Genomic DNA, 15,922 nt, shown 5'->3' on the forward strand with positions numbered 1-15,922 from the left:
TGCTCTTGGATCCCTGGTTAATTGACTGAGCCTGAGTTAACTTCAGGCAGTTGAGGACCTAATGATGAAGCCCCCCTAAAACTACCTCTTCCTAGCTGGGGCTGCTGGCTGTGGGTGCCTGGTGGGGGACGCTGTAGCAGCTCAAATAGCTCAGGTAGGTGGGGTCAAGTCATGCCTAGTTCTGAAAATTCCACCTGTTTTTTTCCCCAAAAAAGTCCATCATAGAGAAGGATCCCAAGAAGAAAAGCATCGTCAGTGGAAACAGTATGTTGCCCTTGGCCGAATGGCAGGCATAACTCTCCCTCTGACAGTGATGGATACTGAGAATCAAGGCTTCCTTTCTTACTAAAGCAGAACGGACCCCACGATGTCTGTCAGCTCATGAGCTCTTGGAATCCACTTCCAATCTAAGCAGACTTGTGGAGATAAGCTATTTGTGATGCTCACAGGGAAGTGGGAGACCCTTGTCTAGAAATCGCCTAAGACTCTCTCTGGGGAGAGGGAGGGGGAACGGACCCCCTAATGTGGTTTAAGCCTCAGGGTGCTTCGGGAAAGTATCTGTGCTTCAGCTGTGCTCTCTTGTTCTTACACTCAGCACCTCACTTCCCTAGGGTGACTCTGGTGTTACAGCTCTTCCCTTGTCTGCACACGGAGCAAATTCTCCCCAAAAGACTGGCTTGCCAGGATGTTTGCTTTTCTTCTCCCCATAAGTTTGGGCTGGAGGCTCTGCTGGCATATTATTATGAATTCCACCTGTGCCCTTAGGTATGAGGTCCCTAAGCCTTCCTCCACAGCCTCCATACCACTTTCCAGAAGAAACTATCAGATTTGAGATGAGGTCACATGTGAAGGGGCTTCCCAGGTGGCGCCAGTGGTAAAGAATATGCCTGCCAATGCAGGAGACATAAGAGACACAGGTTCGATCCCTAGGTTAGGAAGATCCCGTGGAGGAGGGCATGGCAACTCACTCCCGTATTCTTGCCTAAAGAATCCCATGGACAGAGGAGCCTGGGGGCTACAGTCACAAAGAGTCGGACATGACTGAAGCGGCTTAGCGTGCACACGTGCACATGTGAGAAAACAGTGCAGAGGACAGATCCGAAAGACTCTGCAATTCACCGCAGAAGGAGAACAAAGGGAGGGCCTCCCTGAGGCAGCCAGCTCTCAAGATGGACCCCAGTGACTCCTGCCCCAGGTATTCACACCCCTGTGGAGGCCCCTCCCACACTGTATCGGGGTGGCTGGTGTGACCCAAGTCACTACAACGAAAAGCCCGCACACCCCAACTAGAGAACACCGGCATGCAGCCACGAAGACCTAGTGTGGCAAAAAGAAACAGAAATAAATTTAAAAAATAAACAGGAAAACAATCCTAGGCAAGATTTCTTGAAAATGTACATTCTCTCCAGGCTCGCAGTCTACTCCCTTCTTGGTCTTTTCTTCTTTTTCTCAGCTCACTCTTCCCTCCCCAACACATCCACGCCAAGTGCCAGTGACTTTATAACAGATGGCTTTTTGAGCGTTCACAAGCTGATATGCCTATGCATGTCGCACATCAAGGTGCAGATGTCCAAAGCAATCTAAAGTCAAGTAACTACATTTTAAGAGGGATGAGAGCTTTAAACCCCCCGTAAAAGTCTAGCGGTGGAATTTTGGGCATCTGACAGGAAGTAGAGAATGGGTGGACAGGAGGTCTTCATGGAGTCTGGAAATCATACTCTGAGATGACTCTTGTCACACACACACATTCCCCACCCTCCCTCTTCCCTACCCATTGTGTCCCAGGAGGGGATGAAAATCTATGTGCATTTATAAACATGCTCTGCAGTTATCTGGATGTGTGATCACTGAAATATATGCAGCTGTGTTTATTCAACACGCACAGCCTTGCACCTTGGCCATGTTGCTAAAATGCTTATGGGATAGATGTTTAGGTACAGGCCTGCAATTCTCTGATGTTTATAAACATCATTATTTCCCAACTGAACAATTCCTTCCAACGTGAAAAGGAAAACTCTCCTACCAGGGCTCATCCCACATGCCCTGGGATACCCATCCACACGGAAGACCCCTTGGGGAGCTCAGATTAACTGCACAGGAGTTGCGGGAATGGGAGAAAGCAACTGAAAATGAGAAAGAAAAAAGATAGAGGGTGACGGCCAGGCCATGGCTTGTTGCCATTAAAGAACTAAAGTAAGAACCTGTCAGAATAACAATTATTTCAGTTACATGTTTGTGTATTCTCAGAGCAGTCAAATGAAGATGAGATACACTATGCTGCTGGTCTGAATGTGTCTGTCCAAATTCATATGTTGAAATCTTAATGTCCAAAGTGTTGGTATTAGGAGGTGGGGTCGTTGGGAGGTGCTCAGGAGGTGCATCATGAGATTGATGTCTTTATAAAAGAGGCGAGACAGAGCTTCCTGGCCCCTTCTACCAGGTAAGGCCACAGCCAGAAGTTGTCAGTCTGCAACACAGAAGAGGGCCTTCACCAGGACCTGACCACGCTGGCACCCTAATCTCAGACTTTTAGCCTGCAGAACTGTGATAAATTGAGTTCTGTTGTTTATAAACCATTCTCTCTGCAGTATTTTGTTATAGCAGCCCAAATGGAAATAGACTCTGATGTCAACGAAATATATTTGCTTATCTTTTTTGAGGGGAAGCCATCTTTACAACTTGTAGGGAATAGGCTCAACCCATATATTTTCTTCATTTTTTCTTTTTGCAGTTGGAGTGAAAGGGGGTTATTTTTAGTTTAAAAATATTACTTTCCATAAAAATCACCCATTTTCAGAGACTTGGTTATCACAGATGAACAATTGGGGAGAGGGTGGCTTCAACAGACAGTAAGGAGGTAATGAGCCCACTATCGCTGTGGGTGTGGCTTGACATGATGTTTTTCCGCACTGAGGCACTGATCCGGTCACTGGAGGCCAGGAGGCCACAGATATGACAGGTTGGTGGTTTAGATTCTGTCATATTTCAGATTTTCAAATATTTCATATTTCAGGATATTTTGGATTCTTTGTAACTTCCCAGTTACAAAGTCTTCAGGACTCCTCTGACTCCTTTTCTTCTGTTCTCCTTCCTGCACCTGACCTTTTTTTTATGCCTCCACGTTCTTGTTAAACCTAAGTTACAGTTTCTGTTGTAGGTAAGCAACCCTCTTGCTTTCTGTGACATAAAAACCAAGAGCCAGACTACTAAAACATGAAGTGTCAACCAGAACTGCCCCCTCACCTCTCTCTCATCTCTACCCACACACACACACACACACACACACACACTCTCTCTCTCTCTCTCACACACACACACACACACACACACACACACACACACATACACCCCTTCTCTATTATCATTCTTCTTCACAGTGTGATCACCAAAACCAGGACTCACCAATCATAATGACCATATATGACGAGTCCAACGAGAATACTGCTTTGACTTGGATAGATTCTGGTATAGTCAAAATGGACTGGACTAAAAGTGGCTTTGAGTCAGAAACTCACTTCTTCTTCAACAGAGATGTTTTGGGTGCAAAACTAGCAAGCTGTTTGTAAAGGCAAAGACAGTGCTTCTCATCTGGAAGCCCCTTATGAGTATAGGATTTTCTGTATGGAAAACATTTGGAGATCCTCTCATGGAATTTTCTCATTTTACACATGAGGAAATTAAGCTCCAGAGATGTAAAATGACTTCTCTGAAGTCACACAGCTAGTTGGCAGCCCACCTTTTGAGTACTCAGGTCTCTTGGCTCTCACCTTCTAGATTCTTTTCAGTTCTCCACACTTTTGGTTATAGGTCATTTTTATTTGTTATTTTCTGTTGATGTTTGGTTATTCACGTCTTGTTGTTGTTTTTTGGTTGTTGTTGTAGTTATACAATGATATTATTGAATTAATGTGTATTTCCCCTTCAGTTTTCATGCCTTTTATATTGGTTTCTTGAAGCAAATAGGGGAGAAAAAAAGGTATTAATTATAGAAATGTTCATTTTAGACCTGAAATTGCTTCTAAAATATCTTCTGTTCACTCTTTTAATTTTAAAACTTTATAGTGAGATACAAAAAAATGAAACTATTTTATTGTATGTGTGTGTGAGAGGGGCATGTGTTAACATCTGATTTTGATGTTAAACTAAAGATATTCCAAAGGTCTACATCTTCTTTGGTCCAATACCTGAACAATAAATATAATTCTAAAAAATCATTCTCTTCTTAGTATTTTGCCAACATCATTCTGGCTTTATCTAAAACAAAGCAACATCATAGTGATTTAGAAAATTCTTAATTTTAATATCACTTTAAATTATAATGTATTTTCCTGCTGCAGCTGCTAAGTCGCTTCAGTTGTGTCCGACTCTGTGCAACCCCATAGACAGCAGCCCACCAGGCTCCCCGTCCCTGGGATTCTCCAGGCAAGAACACTGGAGTGGGTTGCCATTTCCTTCTCCAATGCATGAAAGTGAAAAGTGAAAGTGAATTTTCCTAGTCAGATGTTTTTAACAATGACCAAATAATTGTTGCTTCTAAAATAAATTTTCTATACTTAACTGGATTTCCCCTCCATTCAACTCATTCAGTGATGTCATCAGCTTAAGCAAGACCTCCTAGACCACTTGGCTGGTTCCACAACTATCACAGTGATCCAAAGGGGAAAAGGAATGAGTTACCAGAAAGAATGCTTTGATTTTAAATAACATTTTATTCACTGAAATGAAAAAAATGCAGGAAACACATAAACTTTGGATAAAGGTTTCCATTTTTTAAAGATTTTTTTTTCCTAAAGTATGCTGAGGCTCTAGAATCAAAAAGATATTGTCTTCTTCTTCTCTAGCTTAGCAAGAATAATGGCTCCAGTTCGCATCTAAATATTTTTAAAGGGCACACATACTCATACATTACACAAAAGTAAGTACTTTTTCCAAGAAGCATGTATCATATTGTTATGTATATGTCTGTTTTATCAGTCATTTTTAAAGGTCATTTAAAATCTAGTATCTGAATGATAGAGGCAAGAAAGAGCAAGTAGATTCAAGAGAAGCCAGAACTCCACAATGGTTGGAAGAAAGTAGGAAAATGTAGTTTTTATATTTCCAGCTATTTCATCTTAGAATTAGAATAACAATGAGGGAGAGTAAGTTATTGACAATGATTGAAAAGAAATACTCTTTTACAGCGGCAAATATATTTTCAGTTCCCATCTAGAAAACATTGTTACTTGATAAAAAATGGGGTGACAGCTCTTAGGAAAGGGGAATTTCAGGGTGGAAAGAGAATTATTTTTCCAAATTTCAAATTTATTTTTGATGACATTTTTAAATCAGTTTTAGATTTATTTTTAAATATTTATTTATTTTTGGCTGCTTCAGATCTTAGTTGCAGCTTCTGAGATGTTTTGTTGGGGGTGTGCTGGCTTAGTTGTCCCATGGCATGTGGGATCTTAGTTCCCTGAGCATCCCCTGCATTGGAAGGCAGACTCTAAACTACTGGAGTATCAGGAAGTCCCTAGATTTGTTTTTAAAAGTACAAAGATAAAACATAGGCTTCCCATACATTCCATACTCAGTTTTCCCTACAACTTACATTAGTATATTTGTCACAGTTGACATATTATTATTAACTAAAGTTCAGATTTTACTCAGATTTCCTTAGTTCTCTCTTGAAAAAAAAATCCTTTATACACCTTTTCTATTCTAGAATACTACATTAATTTTAATTATCATGTCTCTTTAGGCTTCTATTGATTGTGACAGTTTCTGAAGACTATTTATGTTGGCTTTGAGAGTTTTGAGGAGTACTGGTCAGGTATTTTGTTAAAAGTCTGATTTATCTGATATTTTCTCTTGGTTAGATAGGGGCTATGGGTTTTGAGGAGGAAGATCAAAGATGGTATTTTCGTCACATACTATCAACGTGACTCATCAGTGTTGATGTCAGCTTTGATCTCCTTGCTGAGGTCATGTTTGCCAGGTTTCACTAATGAAAATTTACTTTCTCCTCCTTTCCATACTGGAAGGAAGTCATTATGAATAGTCCTCACTTAAGGAAGGAGGAATTATGCTCTACCTTCTTGAGGGCAGAGTTTCTATATAACTTGGACTTCTGTACCATGGATTTGGCCATTCTCCCCATTTGCTTATTTAAGTTAATCACTTTTTTATATTAGTATGGACTCATGAATATTTATTTTAAACTTTGGGTTATCATCTAAAACTATTTTACTTTGTTGCTCAGTTTTGGTCACTAGGAGTTCTTTCAGATGAGTCCTTGGACTTTAATACACTCATGCAATTCCAGGTTCTTATTGCTGTTGTTAGAGCATTTCCTTATTTTCTGGCACAATAGATGCTACAGCTTCATCTTGCATGTTTCCTGCTCTAGTCCCAGCCATTTCTCCAAGAACTCTGGTTCCTTCACTGCAACATGATATTAGAAACCAAGATCTGGGCACTAGGGAGTACTCACTGCTTCTAAACCCACTCAGCTGAGAAACAAGGAAATACATGTGTGTATGCTAACACTTGCAAACACCTCATATCTATAATTATTTCTATATGCAACCATCTGTATTTGTATTATGCTAAATGTGAGTTCATAGTGATGTCTCCCATTCTAATCCATTTCCACATGAATCATTCTATCCCCTTCCCCTTGCTCATCTGTAATCTCCCACTTCAACAGTGAGAAACCTGGCTCCCATCATCTGCGTCCATTTACTAAATTACTCAATTCCAGTATACATGTAGAGTGGTACCAGAATTGTTAACCTGTATTCCCATGGGAAACAACTCTATCAACTATAGTGCAGTAATTATGTACAGTTCCTTTTGCTTTCAGACTTACAGATTCAACTCATTTCTAAAGTTACTTAGGTCAGCACATTTTCCCCTCTACTCTGTTCAATGAGATTGTTTCATACATTTTTAATATAGCTAGATTGTTCCGTCACATTTTATAATTTCCTCCTGGGATCCTCTGACCTCCTAAGTGATTATTTATTTACATATTATCAAACAAAATAACAAATTTTATTCTCAACAAACCAGTCAATCCTAAAGGAAATCAACCCTGAATATGCATGGAAGAACTGATGCTGAAGCTCCAATACTTTGGCCACCTGATGTGAGGAGCTGCCTCCTTGGAAAAGACTCTGATACTCCGAAAGATTGAAGGCAGGAGGAAAAGGGCACAATAGAGGATGAAGTGGTTAGATGGCATTACCAATTCAATGGACATGAGTTTGAACAAACTCCGGGAGAGAGTGAAGGAGAGGGAAGCCTGGCATGCTGCAGTCCATGGGGTCATAGAGTCCAAAATGACTAAGCCATTGAAAGTTCTCAACAAGGTGTGGAATGAGAGTGGGAAGGGGAAAAGCCACTGCTGGAACTTGAAAGGACAGATACAAGGTTAGAGTTTTTCTTAAATTTCTGTCTAGTATCTGCTTAAAAATGGAAAATTTTTGAAAGCTAATATAACTCATTTTTTTTAAATGTATTGAAATCTTTGCTTACAATAAGGGACATGGTAAAAATCAAAAGTAAGAAACACAACACCTTTACATAATTAAGACATGGATTTTTCTAGGATCTTTCAGTAACTTTATGGAATATTCCTACTTGTAAAATGGGAATAAAAAGTTTCTCATCCAGACTAAAAATTTATAGTAGGCATGTTGATAGTATTCTGCTATTCAATGGTAAAAATTTAACCACTACTTTAATTTGAAACCCTGGTGATTACTAACAAGAAATTATTTCTGTCTAGCAACCTGGAATCCTTGGGCATTTTAAGTCCTTACAGTATCCAAACAGTTACAAGTATATGCCTAGATTTGTTCTTAAACGTGGGAGAATTTAGTGACCGTTCATGGAAGATTCATTGTGACTGTAATAAAATTCCCCCAAAAAAAGAAAAAAGAAGGGAGGAAAAATCTTTTAAGGTTTAAAAAACAAATTTATTATCTCTGTAAGACTCCATAAATGTAATTTATTTACTAACATATAATTACAGACTTCCAAGGATACAGTTTAAACTTTTGCTGGATCATGTATTTATTGAATATTCAGAAAAGGAGGCATCAAGAGTAAATTCAAGTCAACCTTTCAGGAGCAAAATGTGCCCAAGGACCTTCTGAGAGTTTCTTTAAGGAAACCAGCATTTATCAACAACTCATTCCTACTCAACACTTCATATGTAATGTAATTCACTAGTCTCTGTAGCAAACACTGAGAAGAAAGTTATGTTTGAGACCATGAATGAGTATTTCTTCCAAATACTGTTCATAGTTTCTTCTTCCCTGTTACTCTAATTCAAAAATGAAATATCTGGCAGTATGAAAACTAGAATTTCCTAGTTAAATATTCAGAGACAGTATATTGTTAAATCTTATTAAAAGCTCATCCTTAATAATTTCCAAAAAATTTAAAGCTATAATAAGAACATCTATTTCTTTCCTTCACAGACTTCCAAGAATATTCAGTAAGTTATTCTATAAACAAATCACTATGCTTTTCTACTGATGTAAATTTGCACTACCCTGCACTATCCCAAAGGCTGCCTCAGACTCTAGCAGAAATAAGACAGGAAGTGAACTCATTTTGAGCAGGGAGGGAGACCAGAGCAGGAGGTAAGACTGGAGGCAAGGAGCAGGATAATGAGAGCTCAAACTCAAGGTGATGCTTTAAAATATATAATCTGAAAGGTTTTTTTGAGGGGGGTGAGTTAGGGGAGAGATGTAAGCAATTTATCTAGACTACTGCCTTCATTAAGGGAGTCCTCTGCTATAAAGACAAGCTCACAGAGAGGAATGTTCTTTCAACTAATCCCTGCAATAATTACTGTATTGATTCACAGTACCTTAGCACAAATAAATAGGTAAAATAAATGAGGAATCAATAAAGTTTGACTTGAAAATTCTCAAATTCTAAAAACCCTAAACTACTGGAGGAAGAGAAGAAATGCCTATATACTCCCCCGAACACTGATGTTTCATCAATTCTTCCTCTCCACACAAAAAATCAGGAGTCCCCTTGGTGTCAAATACCCAGAATCACAGCCAAAGAAACAAGTGTCAACTCAGCAGGACTGACTGTCACACTCCTCAGAAACAGATCTTCCCAGTGCTTTGAGGGTTCACATTATATAATAACTGACAAAGTCCACGGAGGCATAGCTGCCAAGAGATGGATACAGTAAGAAAGTCACAAAGCAGAGCTGGCTTTATTTGGAAGCACTTTGCCAGGATTCACACCAACCCAACACAGCAGCTATTTATTCCCTTGGGGGAATATGAAGGAACTTTGGAAAGTATTTGCTCAAAAACACATATCGTTTCCATCTACAGTACTGGAAGTTGCTAGCAGAGATCTCAACAGAGAGCTAGGCTTGAGATTTAACCATTAAATCTGGCTTTCAGTCTCCTAACTCAGAAATACAGGGGCTTAATAAAGTAATCTTTTTCATCTTCAGGGAAGTAATCCTATTAAGAGTTCAGCATGCCTGGGAGTTTACCTGTTTCCCTGAGGGTCGAAGGATTTAAGGTTAGATGGGTAATGCCACAGAATAAAGAGGAGCATCTTTGCAAAGGTTCATCTCCCAGTGTGTAAGATTAAAGACCAGGGAACTGCGGAGTACCCAGATAACCTACCTGCCACTCTGGTCTGAGGTCCATGTAACTGATCGCCCCTGGGGTTTGGTTCTGTATCGTATCCTTATGGCATGAGGAAAGTCAGTAGCTGTCTGAGCCCCTGTCTTCCTGATCTGTAAGCTCCAAGTGTCAGTGTCAAATAGGAGTTCCCCACAGCCAGGAGCCTGGCTGCAGAGAGCATAATAGTCTAACTGCTCCCTCCAACGATCTGCAGGCAGAGCCACGAGTTCATGTACAATCTGATTCCTGAGCTTGGGAGACCTTGTAAATTTTTCAATACCTGGCACAGCAGCAACATCCACCTCCTCAACCTTTAACACAGATATATCACAGCAGTCCAACACTAGTAAAAACTCCTCACTCCCATGATTCCCTGTGTCACAGCAGTACTTTGAGCTAGAAATCCCAGAAGCCTGTTCCTGGTTGTCATGGTTACCATCTTTACCAGAAGTATCTTTTTCACCTTTACCACAGATTACAAAATCATTATATCCTATTTTAGATGAGAAGGTCTTTGTATTTGTCACAGGAATCTGGCAGGGTTCAGGCATCCTAAATTTGCAGGCTTCGTTTGACTCCGATAGGCAGGCTACCTCAGTGGAACTACTCCGTTTCTTGAATCTGTTTCCAGACTCGAAGAAAAGCACTATGGTGCCTTCAATGATTTGACTTTCAAAATCCACATCTAAATCCAGTACATAGTGTTTCACAAGTATGTGGCTGGTGTTGGCCATGAGAGGCAGGTCATCTCGAGAGGGATCCAGCTTTACGTCCATAGTAGCACTGTTCCAGAACTTCGGGAAAATCTCAGAAGGGGCTTCCTATCAGTCCCAGTCTTTGAGTCATAAATGGCTGCTTTCCAAAAGACACCTGATGTCACAAATTGGGCTTCCACAGCTTTCAGTCCCTGGTAAAGAAGGAAAACACAATTAGACAAAATCCCAAGTAAGATCCTTTGCTCCTGCAACTGCTGCTTCTGCAAGTTGATTACCTCTTTAAATACTTCCACAGTGTAGTAGAAGCTCATGGCTACAAGGCAGACTAATCCTTTTGACTGACATCAAACTACATTATGGATTTCTAAAAATATTTCAGTTATCAGTGGAATAAAAGAGGCCTCCACAAAACCAGAAGAATCATGTTCCTAACTATTGTAGAAGTCCTTGTCTTGGAAAAGAACGATTGGTGGGCAAAAATATAACTGAGCATCACTGTACCTCTTGTTTTAAAAGATATTACATGTATTGAATGTATTTTTAATTTTGTGCATCAGAAGAAAACTGATTGTTTTTTTACTGTGATTCTAAGTAACAGATGTGAATGAAGGCTAAATGGCCTCATACGTTTTATTCTTTGAGAATAATAATTTAATACATACAATGTAACTCCAGGGATTAATGTACTTTTCACATTAGGACTATTCTCATATCAGCACTTCCAGTAAATTACAGGAAAATGAGCCAATTTACCAGGAGTGCATTCGAAGTATTCCTTTGAGATTGTTCACAGAGATTTTTCAAATTTATAGTTAAATACTCAAGGTATATCATTACATCTTAATAGCTGAAAACCCATTAACATTCTGGATAATAGCCTTCTTGTGGCAAACAAAAAGGTCTTCTCATTGGAAAAAAAAAAAGCATGCAAATACCTATAAAAGGAAGGAGAGAAATTAAAATGTAGAAACAGATGTTGTAATAAAATACCCAAGTTCTTCGTAAAAGTTCTGAATCAAAATGTAGTCTTATTTTATAATAGTAATCCAACTAAAAGAAAAATTATTTGAAATTATTTCAGTCCCTGTTGTGTACCTAATTTCTTTCAACATATTTTTTTAACCAAGAAATGAAAAAAAAAAAAAAGGCAGAGGAAAGGAAATGAAAACTCTGACAAAGCAGATTTATTTAAAATCACTTTTGTATTTCTAAATACCAAGAGGTACTCTTTCATCAACTACAAAACAACATTACTTGTTTGACTTTTCAAACAAAATTGAGCCCTCCCTTTTTATTGTTTAAGTCCTCCTCACTTTCCTTCTAACTTTATCTGGCAATCTCCTAGATTCTTATTTCCTTTCCTTCTAGAATCTTATTCCAACAATTAAACCTATTGAATTTTCATTTTCTACCTCCCTACAGGCTAGTTCCTCATCAAAATCTCACCTAGCCTTAAAAGGATCTGGCTTCCAGCAGACTTGTACAGTCTGGTTTTCCTTGTCACGGAGACCACACTCCCTTCAAATCCTTGTCCTCTAGTCAAAGGGCACACTCAGGACTTCTCTGGTGGCCCAGTGGTTAAGATTCCAAGCTTCCACTGCAGGGGCCTCCAGTTCGGTCCTTGGTCAGGTAACTAAGATTCCACAGGACTCAACGGTGTGGCCAAAAAAAAAAAAAAAAAAAAGGCCTGCTCAATCCACTGCTCCCTAAAGATGACCTGACACCTTACCTCCATGCTTTTTGGACTACTCTGTCATACCTGGAGTGCTCCTGGCTCCCACCTTCCATATCCACCTGCCAAATTCGATTCTCCCTCCATATAGTTAAAGTGCAATTGCCTCCTGAAACCCTTCCTGCTCCCTTCTCTTCCTCCCTCCCCTGCACCAAACTGTGAGTGTTAATATACACTTTGACTTTTAGAATGATAAGAACTGAGAGTAATCAGGGATGTAAAAGAATAGTCTGAGATCACTTTATGGAGAAGCTGGCATGCACTTTGGGTTTCCCAGGTGCTGCTAGTGGTAAAGAACCTATAGGTGCTGCTAGTGGTAAAGAACCCGTCTGCAATGCAGGAGCTGGAGAAGAAACAGTTTGATCCCTGGAGGAGGGTTTGGAAGATCCCCTGGAGGAGGGCATGGCAACCCACTCCAGTATTCTTGCCTGGAGAATTCCATGGACAGAGGAGCCTGGCAGGCTACAGTCCATAGGGTCACACAGAGTCAGACACGACTGAAGCGACTTAGCATACACGCACGGCACACACTTTAGTCCTAGAATAGTCAATGAGCAAAGGAAATAAGCTAGGGTATTTCCCTTTCGGTGTGAGAACTGAAATTGTCATATTATTTATAATAAACTTCAGTAAAGCTACTGGCTATATTTATGTAATTAGAAACAATAGATTGTTAAAACTTGACCCTGCTGGATTTTGGAGTTGCTATAATGTACTATTTTGTTGACTGGGCTATTAAAACATTGTTTTTTGTTTAATTAAAAAATACCTGGACACACATAAGGAAAACTCTGAATCAACTAAGAAAAGGGTTAACTTGGTGGCTGTCTAAACTATGAAATTTGAAAAATACATTAGCATTTGTAATAATATAGATAAAACCATTTATTATCTAACCTTAATAGGTTCCTAATGTGAAAGTTAATATAATTTAACAATAAAATATGTTGTGTAGAGTGGTTTTCACCACTTTTGTCCCTGGTGGCTATCCCTAGGCTACCTTAGAGCCTTGCCCATCCAGGACTGTTAACGTCACTTTGTCTGTCAACCTAACTGGAAATCTTTCGGTCCTCTTTATGAGACTTTTTTTTAATTGAAGTGTATTTGATTAAAAATATTATATATAAGCTATAGGTGTATAACACAGTGACACAATTTCTAGAGGTTATACTCCATTTATAGTTATTATAAAATATTGGCTATACTCCTTATATTGTACAATATATCCTTGCAGATTATTTTATACAAAATAGTTTGTACCTCTTACTCCTTTACCCTTATGTGCCCCTTCCCCTTCCCTCTCCCCACCCTTAAGCACCAATTTGTTCTCTATATCAATGAGTCTGCTTTTTTTGTTGTTATATTTACTAGCTTGTTGATTTTTTCAGATTCTACATATAAGTGATCTCTCACAGTATTTGTCTTTCTCTGTCTGACATTTCACCTAGAATTATACCTTCAAAGTTCATCCATGTTGCTACAAATGGCAAAATTTTTATTCTTTTCTATTGCTTCATAGTACTCCATTGTGTACACATATATACACCACATTTTCTCCCATTCAGTAGACTGTCTTTTCATATAGATAGATAGATATAGGTATATACATACACACACACCACATCTATTCATCTGTTGATGGACATTTACGTGGCTTCCATATCTTGGCAAGTGTAAGCAATGTTAATAAGAACACTGAGGTGCGTGTATCTTTTCAAATAAGAGTTGTCTTTTGGGATATATACCCAGAAGTGGAATTGCTATGGTTCTATTTTCAGAATTTTGAGAAACTTACATATAGCTTTCCATAGTGGCTACAATTTATACTCCTACCAACACTGTGCAAGAGTTTCCTTTTCTTCACATTCCAGCCAATGCTATTTGTGTTCTTTTTGATGACAGCCATTCTGTTAGGTGTGAGGTGGTCTTTCATTGTGGTTTTGATTTGCATTTCCCTGATGATGATGAGTGATGTTAAGCATCTTCTCTTATAATCATGTTGCTTGCTTTTTATGTTGAACCATATGAACTGTTTATATATTTTGAATATTAATGCTTTATTGGTCACATCATTTGCAAAAGTTTTCTCCCATTCAGTAGGTTGTCTTTTCATTTTGTTGATGGCTTACTTTGCTATTTAAAAGATTTTAAGTTAAATTAGGTCCCATATATTTATTTTTGCTTTTATTTCCTTTGTTTGGGAGATAGAGCCAAAAAAATATTGCCATGATTTATGTCAAAGGGTGTTCTGCCATGTTATTTCTTCTAGCAGTTTTATGATTTTAGGTCTTACATTTAGGTCTTTAATCCATTTTATTTTTTTGAATAGTGTTAGAGAAGGTTCTAATTTCATTCTTTAAGATGTAAATGTCCAGTTTTCCCAGCACAACTTATTGAAGAGACTGTCTTTTCTCCCTTGCATATTCTTGCCTCTTTTGTCATTGACTAATTGAATATAAGTGCATTGCTTTAGTCCTGGGCCTTCTATCCTGTTTCATTGGTCTATATTTTGCTTTTGGGCCAATACCACTGTTTTGATTACTGCAGCTTTGTAGTATAGTCTGAAGTCAGAGAGTATGGTTCCTCCATCTCTGTTCTTCTTTCTCAAGATTGCTTTGGCTTTTTGGGATCTTTTGTGTTACCATACAAATGTAAAAATTTTTTGTTCTGTGAAAAATACCATTGGTATTTTGATAAGGATTGCATTAAACCTGTAGATTGCCTTGGATAGTATGTCATTTTAACAATATTGATTCTTCCAATCCACAAACATCTGCTTATGTCATCTTCAATTTCTTTCAGCATAGGATTTTCTAGGAATAGTATCATGTAACCTGCAAACAGTGACAGTTTACATTTTTTCAATTTGTTGATGTGGTGTATTACACTGATTGATTTGTGGATATTGAAAAATCCTTGCATCCTTGGGGTAAATCCCATTTGATCAGGGTGTATGATCCTTTTAAAGTATTGCTGGATTTGGTTTGCAAATATTTTGCTGAGGATCTCTGCATCTATGTTCCTCAGTGATATCAGTCTGTTGCTAAGCCGCTTCAGTCATGTCCGACTCTGTGCGACCCCATAGACGGGAGCCCACCAGGCTCCCCCATCCCTGGGATTCTCCAGGCAAGAACACTGGAGTGGGTTGCCATTTCCTTCTCCAGTGCATGAAAGTGAAAAGTGAGAGTGAAGCCACTCAGTCCTGTCCGACTCCTAGCGACCCCATGGACTGCAGCCTTCCAGGCCCCTCCATCCATGGGATTGTAATTATCTTTTTGTGTGTGTGCATGCTTAGTCACTCAGTCCTATATGACTCTTTTGAGATCCCATGGACTATAGTCTGCCAGGCTCCTCTCTCCACAGGATTTCTCAGGCAAGAGAATGCTAGAACGGGATCTTCCTGACCCAGGGATTGAAAGCATGTCTTCTGTGACTCCTGCATTGCAGGTGGATTCCTTACCTGGTAATTCAGCTGGTAAAGAATCTGCCTGCAATGCAGGAGACTCCAATTCAATTCCTGGGTTGGGAAGATCTGCTGAAGAAGGGATAGGCTACCCATTCCAGTATTCTTGGGCTTCCCTGGTGGCTCAGATGGTAAAGAATCCACCTGCAATGCAGAGGACCTAGGTTCAATCCCTGGGTTGAGAAGATACCCTGGAGAAGGGAACGGCTACCCACTCCAGTATTCTAGCCTGGAGAATTCCTTGGACAGAGGAGCCTGGTAGGCTATAGTCAATGGAGTCACAAGAGTCAGACATGACTGAGAGACTTTCACTTTCACCTTTCCTTACGTGCTAAGTATTTGGGTGTGTGATATCTTT

At 39.3% G+C, this 15,922-nt stretch overlaps 1 protein-coding gene across 7 annotated transcripts in view; it reads right to left on the bottom strand.

Annotated features, from left to right (window-relative positions):
• AOPEP (aminopeptidase O (putative)) overlaps positions 1 to 15,922 on the bottom strand; it is a 411,872-nt gene that overhangs the window by 328,698 nt on the left and 67,252 nt on the right. For all 7 annotated transcript variants that reach the window (XM_042243057.2, XM_027964237.3, XM_042243054.2 and 4 more), the window contains exon 2: positions 9,654 to 10,560. In XM_042243057.2, coding sequence (XP_042098991.1) covers positions 9,654 to 10,429 — 776 coding nt within the window. In that variant the 5' untranslated portion in view covers positions 10,430 to 10,560. The remainder of the gene's footprint in view (positions 1 to 9,653; positions 10,561 to 15,922) is intronic.

This window comes from Ovis aries, chromosome 2 (assembly GCF_016772045.2).
Source record: "Ovis aries strain OAR_USU_Benz2616 breed Rambouillet chromosome 2, ARS-UI_Ramb_v3.0, whole genome shotgun sequence".
In the NCBI taxonomy this organism is placed as follows: domain Eukaryota; kingdom Metazoa; phylum Chordata; class Mammalia; order Artiodactyla; family Bovidae; genus Ovis; species Ovis aries.